This window comes from Dysidea avara, chromosome 13, assembly GCF_963678975.1.
Source record: "Dysidea avara chromosome 13, odDysAvar1.4, whole genome shotgun sequence".
Taxonomy (NCBI): domain Eukaryota; kingdom Metazoa; phylum Porifera; class Demospongiae; order Dictyoceratida; family Dysideidae; genus Dysidea; species Dysidea avara.
In genome coordinates this window covers 11,283,605-11,295,064 of record NC_089284.1, presented here as the reverse complement: position 1 = coordinate 11,295,064, position 11,460 = coordinate 11,283,605, and the positions used below count along the sequence as shown (strand labels likewise).

The following is an 11,460-nucleotide window of genomic DNA, read 5'->3' as shown; positions in this document are numbered from 1 at the left end:
CATCGATATCTCTGGTAAAAATCATAAATATACATTTGGTAATTGATCAAATGAAATTCACAGTTTTAAACTTTAGTGAGAAAATCCCAGGTTTCTTGTACAGATCATACATCATGTTATTCGTCATACTTTGCGTACTATAGCTACGTACCTGTATTAGCTATATAGATAAAAGCCACCCAGTGAAATTATTAGAATCACAATCACTCTTGACCATTGGTCCACTTAATTACAGACTACTCCTACAGTGTAAAATTAAAGAATATGTGATATTTACATGTATATGTATAGCTTGGTGTATATATAGTACTAACTTAATGCTACGTACACTCCAGACCTCCTGAACATGTATTTTATCAGTATATTATGTTATAGCTACTGCTGTGTGCAAGGTGACCTGATAAGTATACATTTAGTATGTATACTGTAGCTATATTCATAGGCTTTCTGACTCCATGTCTTGATAACAACTATATTATACATAATTTTATATCTTTATTAGAGTATATATTCAATGTGATCAGTCTATCAGGCATCTTAAAAGTACACACATTTAGCTAGTCTACACTATCTAGCTGTTAATTTAGACTGGTAATTTCGTATAGATAGTTTATAACATATACACTTGAGGAGCCTTTTCTCCTTATCCTACATATCTACTGAAACAATCTTCAACTTATTTCCAGCATTCATGCTGTCCCATGATGATGGTTTAAGTAGCTATACGCACCCATTTAGCCATTATTATATATTCCATATTACTCGAGCATACAAATATCAAATGAAGGCTGCAATGTAATACCATCATCTTATTGTGTAAATCAAGTGATCCTATAAGAATCAGTATACAGACTGTAGTGAGATCATGCTCCATGATGTGTGATATAATCTAATTGCCACCACAACTGATTTAATTTATGAGCTGTTTTCTTATCTGGTACATGATAAATGTAATGCAAAATAACAGTATATACTACATGACAAGAATCAAACTGTTATATCAGCTGGTTATGGTCCATTACGATGATGAAGATCATGATGCGACTACTGCTGCATGAATCCCGATATAGATGATGGTACAGACTAAGAGGATGATTCCAATTGTAATTCCAGCAATGTTGAGAGACCTCGCAGTGTTAGAAGCCCTCCTTGCTTCTTGATAGTTACCTGCACTGTATTCAGAGTCCACCTATAAAATTTAAAATGTTATAAGTGATAATACTGCAACTCCAATGCAACCCTTATATTAGATTAACTGAGATATTACTAATCCATAGTCGTCATTCCCAGAGGTGGTGAGCAGGCCAATTAAAGAGTAGGGAGAGGCAAAAATGTCTACACAGTGGAGTTTGACGCAAGTAAAACTGATTGCCATAAACATAATATCAACCATTTCTTGGCTGCTATCCTTTATATTAACCTATTTTAGTGAAATTAATATTAATTTTGTACATGAAAATCACAAAGCCACCATCATAATATGTATACCATTGAACTTTTGTGCTAAAAGCAGAAGGAAATAGGACATAGAGGTATAAGTCCATGATACGTATGTACTGTGTATCTCCTACGGTACACCAAAACACATGTCAGGCTCATGCTTCCACAATGTCCTTTTTGCAGTGTTGTGTCATCTTGGTCACAATGGGTAGCAGTGAAAATTCAAAATCAAAATTAAAATGTGAAATGTTTTGCACTTTACCCTCTATACAATAAACAACACGAGCCATACCCTTAGAGAGTAAATCAGTGCTATAAGTCCAAGAGGGAAACAGCAGCAGAACAGATTCACCAATGACAGTGCAATATGGTTTGGAGGCCTAACAGCAAGGGCAATGATGTTGGTGGTCGGCTGCTGTGCTACAGTCACCACCTACAATGATACACACATTACTATATTCACTTCATTTATGTAACAAACTAACTGAAACATTAGTAGTTGCTGTTTGTAGCTGTTGTTGTGGATAAGCTACAAAGGTGAAACAGAATAGTAATTCAAAATATGTAATTAAAACTGCAAAACATAACTACATTGCATGCTCAAGACTATATAACAGCATACAGTGTACTACAAACCAATGAATTCATATAATTAGATGCGAGGAATGTGTGTAGCCTGTGAAATCATTGCATAACTGTAATGTTACAGTAGACAGAAATGAAGCTGGCTTGCTGATTAAAAATAACCAAGTTATACTATGCCTGAAGTGCTTATTCAGCTTTCAACACTGTGACAAGTGATTAACCAAGTTGCTTCAAGGTGTAGTGCACTGTTTACACTCATTTATGATGCTGCTACACTCTAGCTAACTTTTTGGGTGAAATACATAGACACAAGTTATTATGTAGCATTAGCGCTATCTTGTTGCCCTTTTACAGTTCAAATTAATAAGGTTTTATAACCCTCGGCCACTGCTTTATTGTTGCTGCAACATTCACTTGCATCATACACTTAAAATGTAAAAAATAAGTAGTGAATACTATGACTAATAGTGAACATTTTAGTTGAAAAATAAATATTGTGTTTTTGTATAACATTGAATGACTCACCTGAATAATAATTATTATGATTTCACAAGACATGAAAACCATATTATGAAAAGCCACTATCTAAACTCTGTAATGAGTAGCTATAAGGCCACATAAACTTAATTGTTAGTTTCTTATCCCTGACTGCGTCACCGTTTTTCTTACCTCATCAAGGATTTTCTACACCACTGGTGGCTAAGGGAGGCCAATTAGCACCTTTATAATTGGTACCTTGCTAGAGCAATCTAAGAAAATTGCAATTTTTAAAGTTATTTTAGCTAGCCAATTCAGCTATTTACTTAGTAAAAAATAAAAATCCACCCTCCCGCACTGATATTTTGAGTACAGGAGTATGAGAAATTAATAATTAAGTTTATGCGGCCTAATGTGTGGATTCAGGGACTTCTATTAAATATTAAATTAAATAGCTCCATTAATCTTTACTATATATGGCTCTCACATATTTGAAGCCCTATAATATGTGACAGAGTGCATATCCTGTTATTTACTGCCTACACACAAAAATCTACAACCAAGTAAATGTTATTGCACTGCCTGCATATAGCTACAATTAGACTGTTACAAACATCTAATAGTTACCACTTCATAAAAAAGTCTCAATGTTTATAACGAAATTGTATAAGCTATAACACTTCTCCATACTGGCATTGCCTACTCCATGTCACAAAATGTCTTTCAGACAACACAAAGTCATCCATCACATATGTTGCTAAGCTGATTCCAAATAAGATTCCGTGAGCTCATATATAATTGTACAAGATGTGGTCAAGCATAGGATTCACATGCAGTTAGCTATACACTCACGGATACAGTCTTAGCTATAGATTTAAGTTGCCCGGCAGGATGTGATTAGCTAGCTACTCAACATGTCAAATTAACCTAGGTAGTCATTACCAATAGTAATAACTTTATAACGTTTATGAATATATAGCCAACCACGGAACCTTACCATAGGGCGGAGGGGGCTGAGCGATAGGGTTAGCAGGTTGATAAACCGTATGATCAACAGCCGGCGGATATGATGACATTGACAGTGATGGTGGTGCTGGAGTATACTGTAGCTGTTCAGTGGTAGATTCTGGCTCCATATTACAGTTACTCTAGACTAATCGTCAATGTTGATCACTGAGAAAACAAGTAACCGCAAAAAAAATGTTCATCACGTGATCTATGCATCATCACTGGTTATTAAGTACATAACCTGCACGTGACTATTTAATAACGCAAAACGTATTTTACTGGTCCAATGAAATAATTCGCTAGTGAGAGTTATATTATATTTTGGGTAAGCTAAGGCGCCGCTCGCCTCTTTACAAAAATTAAGGAGTGGGCGGCGCCACACTGGGTCATCTCTCTTTTGCAAATATAGCTATACAAAAAATCTGAACCAATCTTACTTTTCCTCCACAACAGCTTGGTAGTATTGCATAGTTAGGCATATCAATTAAGTCCAAACATGCCATTACATTCAGTGAATCACTACCTACCACTAATAGTATGGAATTTAAAAAAAAATTTGCTAACTGACTGTCTCCAGATGATAGCTATGAATGATGGGATTTCTTTTATTGGTTATTCTCAAGTGTTCACATTTCTTAATGTTAAATTCCATCAGCCAAGTATGAGCCCATTCAGTAAGTTTGTCAATATCTTGGGGTCACCATTGACCAGAAACTATCATGGAATGAACACAGTCAAAGAGTCACTAGCAAAGCAAACCAGGTTAATGGATTCTTGCGTCATAACCTTCACCAATGCCCTGTTTCTGTTAAGAACAATTGTTAGAAGATGATGGTCCGCCCCATTGTGGAATCTGTCTGGGCCCCTCACACCCACACCAACATAAACCAACTTGAGTCCATCCAAAGGAGAGCAGCCAGATTTTGCTACAATAATTTTTTTAGATTTAGTAGTGTAACAAGAATGATGACATCATTAAATTTACCTACCCTTGAAGAAAGAAGAAACAAGCCTAAGATAACTACAATATATAAGATAATTAATGGCAATCTAAGTATACCCACAAATGATTTTATACCTAATCATCGTTCATCAGGGGAAGGATATTATAAACAGCTTGACACTATGATTGATTCTTATAAATTTTCCTTTCCCTTAGACTTTGGAACACACTCCCCCCCCCCCCCCCCCCCCTCCCTTTGTAGTTCACTCCCCTACCTTAGATGAGTTTTGTACTAACCTGAACATTCATTATGATTACACCAGTACACAACAATCTTTTTGATTTCTGCACAATAACAAATATAATAATAATAAATAATAATAATTCCATGATTTGCATTGTTACAACTTGTATAGCTGGCCCCCATGCAGCAGTCACTTTAAGGTGATAAACCATTTCCTTTCCTAGGCATAGCTAAATAGCTGGTTTTGTACTGGCAGAATATGTGCTGTGGTAAAATAGGTAAAGGGCTCTGTAGAGAATTGTATCTAGGTAAACATGACCTCGCACATGATATATGCACACGCCTGTGTTTATTGAAGATAGTCATAGGATGTATTTAAGACTTTGGGAGAGTAGATCTCTGTTCTGTACTGCTATTATGTAATACTGTTAGTTGAGTTGCTGGTCTGGTGAAGTACGTAACACTGATTCCACTGTGGCCAGTTTCATGATAGTTATAAATGGTGCAACTCAGTAGCGGATTTACTATTGTAGCATAATTTAAAAGCCTTCACAAAACTTTCCCGGCTTGCCTTTCAGAGATATATGTTCATCTCATTACACAGCATTCTGATTCCAGTAAATCTGCCAGTAAGTTAAATAAATGTGGTTGATACTTGATAGTCCGCAGTCTGGGTAAAACCTTGAACATTGAACATCGTATAAGTAGCTACACATGACACACTACTATCACTAATAGCGGTAGTGAAGATGGAGAAGTTAGCAAGTATCACTGCACTCACGTATATACAACCACTAGCTCAGTTTTCGTAATGCCAACAGAGTGAAGTACAGTGATGAAGACAGTGATTATATACAGCTAGAATTTAAAGGAATCTTCATGTTGCTGCTAAAATCTGGGGACCATATATCCCTCATTGTGCGTTCACAGCTTATGAATCTTGGAACTTATCAGTCCTATAATGTTGAGAGCTTGAGGTTTTATATCCCTTCCACAATACCTACTCAAATGAGTTTGATTTCTACTCATTTTGCATGCTGGCTGGTGAGATAGAATTTACTTGAATAAAATATCTCACCGATTTCATACCAAGTATGATCCGACCAAATTATTAACTACACTCTATCCAATAATGGCTGCTTCGGTTATACTTACAAAGACTGCAACTCATGATGCAGTACAGACACAGAGAATTTATGATTGATACAGGAGTCAGGAGGATAATGATGTTACCATGGTGTATATATTATTGCATAGGTGGCGGAAAGGGGAGGGGGGACTGAAGCTTCTCCTCAGAATGATACTATGTCAAAATTATCCTTCTTGGAGTGGGGCTGAAAACCGCAATAAAGATTGAGATACTCTAATAGAGCACAAGCTATCTAAGGATTTTTATGTAGTTATGCGTAGCTGGTGAGGTGGGCAGGTATTGTCAGCTGGTTGTGACCTTTTTTTTTGTTTTTTGGTCTCACTTTACCAAACCAGAGACAATGTAGTACCTCATTTCCATAAGTCTGGGTCAGCCCAGCCCCCTCATATCAACTAGTTCCTCCGCCCCTGATCTATTGTCATGATTGCCACTTAAGACATCGGATTTTTTTCCCCGGCAGTGGAGTTGGTGGAGAACTTGTTAGATACCATAAGCTATCAGTTTCAGTGAAGAGGAGTCCTATTAGTGACTTCTACCAGTTTAGTGTACAGAGTATACAATTTCCAGTGCTTTCATCATCACTTGAATAATACTATACTCTCAACAAGACGTTAACTGAAGGGTCTCCTATGATATATAACAGACAGAGTAATAAGGATAATGCCAAAAATTGATGTTAGTATTGCTATAGTCTCCTGCTGCTCATCAAAACTATAGTGGTACATGTGATGTGGTTATCCAGACGATGCATGTTGTTATCTGATATTTACATTGTAATATACAACTGTAAGCCAGAAGCCTTTGAAAGAAAGCCACTAAATATATAGTTTGATTATAATCTTTACTTGGGTAGTGTATAAACCACATAACAAAATTCATTGAAACTATAAAGTAATGATCAATTTACAGCAATAATAGCTGCAGCTTACAATTACCATAGTATATAAAGATAGTGTTTTGGGGAAGGAGTGTACCAAACACTATAAACACTGTTTAAAGTGGTTGAACTTTTATGAATTTGTTGGTTATATTGCCATTGTAATCAAACTTTTTCATACGTCATTAGAAGTGTTTATGTTTGGCTTGAATTGGGGTTTATCAACAGTAAATTTGAAGTGTATACACAAAAGTGCACTACACTTGGTTGCCATGGTTCATATGATATAATTTGTTATGATTTGTAATTAACATGCACTATACACAAAACACTAACACAATAATACACACATATAGCTAGAGATAACAGATTAGAATAAATTCAGGACAATCATGAGAAGTAGTAAGATTACTGGAGGAAATGTATATACACATATATAGCATAGAAACTGATTGTCCTAAAATGCTGATAGCTAACAGCTTACATAGATAAGCTCGCTTGTGAACCATTTTTGGATTACTGTCCTTTTCAGTTCTAACCGTTGCCACAAGCTTATAATTAGGACAGTTAACTTAATTAACTGTTTCTCATCCCTGCTCACGTCTCTTTTACCTCACTGCATCAAGATTCATTATTAGTGTTACCTGTTATCATGATCAGTCACGTGTACATGTATTTTGATGCTAAGAAGGCTGGCTTTCATTTTACAACACAGCAAATTAATGTCTCTTGCACTTAAGAAAAGTGGTAGAACATATGCATAAAGCTTTAGCTTCCCTTTATAGTAGCAGACAACCCATTGTTTAATAATGAATAATGAATGACTTCCTGCCCACATGAAATTTTTGTGGAACAGAAAGAAGCAATCAGGTTTGCCTGACCCTATACACCAGCCTGCTACAACGGACAATGACGTAGCAGTCTCATAACCAGACCCTATCTGATTATAAAATACATTTAAGCACCATTGATGTGTATTCTTGATTATTACAATAGACTCATTTTGTGAAATTTTAAAGTAGCCAAGTCATCATCAGGGGCGTAGCTAGCCAATATTTGATGGTCAGGCATAACATCAACTTAACCACACATACACATGTGCGCGTGCACAGAGGAAACACGCTCACTTTTATGCAAGACATTATCAAAGAAAATATGAAAAGTGTATGCACACAAGGCCTACAGCTACCTATGCTATAGTGTGAACAGATGCTGCTTGCATGTATGCAAACATTCCCTAGCTATATGCTATTCTATTAAACTTGTAGGCATCCACCGACACTGACCGACAATCATCGTAGCCGAGCATCACGTGACATCAAACTGCTGAACCTACAAGAACCAACAATGTATACAGTTCATCACATATTTACTACAATCAACTGACAGTATAGCTTACAGACCAGCCACTACAGCGATATGAAACGGTTTTTCAAGTAAATGCCACATGGCCCCAAATGAAGGCCGGGGACGCTAATTTATGAACTATTGAGTCTTATCACAAATATCAGCATGCAAGAAAGCTTCGTCCCAGACTTACAGCAGCCAATGTACATTTTGCATGAATCTGATGTAAACCACAACTCGGTTAATCAGTACAAATTGTGCATGTGACACTTTATAATGACTTGACTTTTTCTCCATTTACAGCTCCATTTGCATATTCCATTATTGTTATCTAAAAGAGTACGTTTTCCCATTTTCTTTCATCAGCAGTAAGTCAGGCCATATGGTGCTTTCCTTATCAAAAAAATATGCTTGACTGGAACGAAATCTTTTCCTTCCAGCACCATCCCTGATTATCACTCACTGTGACTTAGAGATACAGTACTACAACTATAGTGAACCACGCTTCGACTCCATTTTAAATTTTGAATTCAAACCGCGCCAAGGAGCGTGACGCATGCCTCTAATTATGTGGACTTCCCAAGGGATTTTCCATGTAATGGATCACGTGATACACCATCTATCTCGATTTATTTATTTATTATACTGGGCAGACAGCACCAGCTGATTGTGCCCAGGGGACAAGGTCTGTCCCAAACAATTACAAAAAAATCATTAATTACAATAAAGCAGTATTAAGATAAGTATCTAATTGTTCCTGAAATAAATCTAGTGAGTTAGAATCAATAACATGTTGAGGGAGATCATTCCATTCTCTTGTTGTTCTACGGAAGAAACTGTTCATGTAGGCATCTGTTCTGATATGTGTAAAATGGTACCCTTCTTTGAAGTCATGGTTCAACAAATGAGATACAAGGTTACGCTTTACAGTATCAAAGTAGGGTTGTTTTGTGTACTGCTGTGAACCCCCCGCGTGAATCTTAAGCTACTTGTGATGATTGGGCAAAAGTTTGCAGTGATGGTTGGGCAAAAGTTTGTGATGGTTGGGCAAATGTCCACCCATGTCCACCCTTGGCTACGCCCCTGGTCATCATTTTAAAAGATTTATGCTACCTTTTGTAATAATAGAACAAGATCATCTACAGCTAATAAACTGCTTCACGATTATCCCCCAAACAACCGGCTGTAGGCTGTTCCCCCTTATTGTGGCACTGAACACAATCAAGGCAGTTATTTATGAACACCTTTGGAATCATTGTGAAAAATACTTTAAATCAAATAATTCATGTACTTATCACATTTCCCTTTGCCCCTTCTATAAATGTTGCAACATTGCTTCTACCCCTAATTTAAATTGTTCATTAATGTAGCTAATTATTTTAAATTGTTCATTAATGTAGCTAATTATTCGGGTTGCTAGCAGGCCTTCAGTGTAGTCATGAATGTGTTCTGTTCATGCTGTACTGTAAAGCTGGGTGTGGCACTTATCAATTAGAGATTATAAGCGCCCTTTCCCCTAGGGGGTACTTATAATCTATAATCGATAAGCACCACTACCAGTGGGAAACACCCTTGTACAGCCTTTGCCTTTTTGTGCCATCCTATGTTTTGACAAATCAGATAAATACTAATACAGTTTTTAAAACATGGGTGTGGCTGATAAAGAATCATAAATCTACATGTTCGACTATTGCTAGTGCACAAGTATTGATATAGAATGTAGTTAATACTAGCTATGCTCTCTTAACATAGCAAGATGAGCACACAGCACATGACTATCCAAGGAGAGATGGGTAAATGGAATTATTCAAAATTGACATGATTATCTCCATAAGGAAAAGTGTATTAAAGTGTGGATCATAGAAATAAAAAAGCCCTGAAAGAAGGGAGATTGCCTACACCTGCACATTTAATTACTACTTCAATCATTATACAGCCTGTCAATATAGTATAGCCACAACTGGAGTAGGAATTAAGTATCCTTTAGTAAATGCATAGCTGAGGTTATAAATGGTCTCCCTTTTCAATGGCTTATTTCTATGACCCTATACTCATAGCCAAGTTGTCATGGAGGAAGGTTATGATGACATTTTATGGCAGGAGAGTATAAATATGTGTAATACCTATTCCATACTATACAGTACTACCGTACTTTAAAATAATTAGTACTGTAGAGAACTACAGAGCACTCACCCTATTTGTTTTATTGCATGATGATTGATCATGGTTTTAAAGTGGGCCCTCAGAACATTATTCATGCATCATCATGCTTTACTATGTTAGAACATACGATTGTGGGTTTTATCGGTTGGGCTGTATGATCACTTTAGTCAAAGGAATTGCTCAAGCCAGACAATATCTTAAGAACACGGCTTTGATACCCAACCAATTCAAAGATACGATTGCAATGTGTTTTTTTTTTACTTGTATATTGAGCAGCACACAGCAGTATTAGCTTCTTAGTCAAGCTGAGAGTAGTCACAAAATTATGACAAGTTGACTGTTTTATGATGAATGGTTGCTAAATAATCATTTGGGCAATGTATTGATACATATTAAGACATGTTGAGCATACCATGGAACAAGATTACATTGTGTTATATAGTCCTAAGTACATTATCAGGAGCTTATAAGCCGCCGAAGGAGCATGAAATTGAGTTCCATGACAATCCAAATTACATCACTGTGTTTGTTTTATGTCACATGCAAATGGCACTCCAGCCGCTTGAAGTAGAGATGAGTTCGCCACCATCGAAGAAGAGAAAGACCTCGAGGAAGACTCAGCCAACTTTACCATTGCCATGTGTCACTGATCATGTGCAATTTCGTATATGGCTTCAACTAAATGGGATTTTACCTTCCTGATTTGGAAACTAATTGGCGATTAATTTGGATTGTGATGGCACCTGGCAGGCAGTGTAAGTTTCATGCTCCTTCGGCTGTTCATAAGCTCCTGACATTTCTTATACAATAGCAAAGTTAGTAGCCTTAATGTAGTACAAAAAAATAAAAATGAGAACTCAAGCAGCAAAAATCTTCATGTGGACCAGGCTAAATCATCTAAAAATGCTTTGCAAATATGATCTCAAGTGATTGGGACCAAACTCCACAAAGCACCATTGGACTTGAGCAGGAAAAATTTACTTGCAAAGAATGGTGATCAAAGAACATTATCATTTGTAGCAAAGTAGTAATGTAGTCTCTTAATGAATAAGACAAGTTTTTTGCTTTATAGGATATCACCGCAGCAGATGACTAAAAGCTTCCTATCACAGTTTTGTTGATCAGCAGGAATATTCTAATAATGTTGCACTGAAACATTTGCCTAGTTTTTGGAACTGGAAAATGTGGCTGGATAAAATACATTCCTACCTTTGTATTATTTGTGT

The 11,460-nt window shown here is 36.5% G+C and overlaps 1 protein-coding gene across 1 annotated transcript; it reads right to left on the bottom strand.

Annotated features, from left to right (window-relative positions):
• Positions 1 to 909: 909 nt before the first annotated feature.
• LOC136243079 (interferon-induced transmembrane protein 3-like) lies at positions 910 to 3,725 on the bottom strand. Its single transcript, XM_066034595.1, has 4 exons — positions 3,500 to 3,725; positions 1,926 to 1,969; positions 1,733 to 1,873; positions 910 to 1,189 (listed from the first exon to the last, which is right to left on the bottom strand). Exons 1-4 carry the CDS (start codon positions 3,636 to 3,638, stop codon positions 1,034 to 1,036), a joined length of 480 nt encoding a protein of 159 aa, XP_065890667.1. The 5' UTR covers positions 3,639 to 3,725; the 3' UTR covers positions 910 to 1,033.
• Positions 3,726 to 11,460: the final 7,735 nt, after the last annotated feature.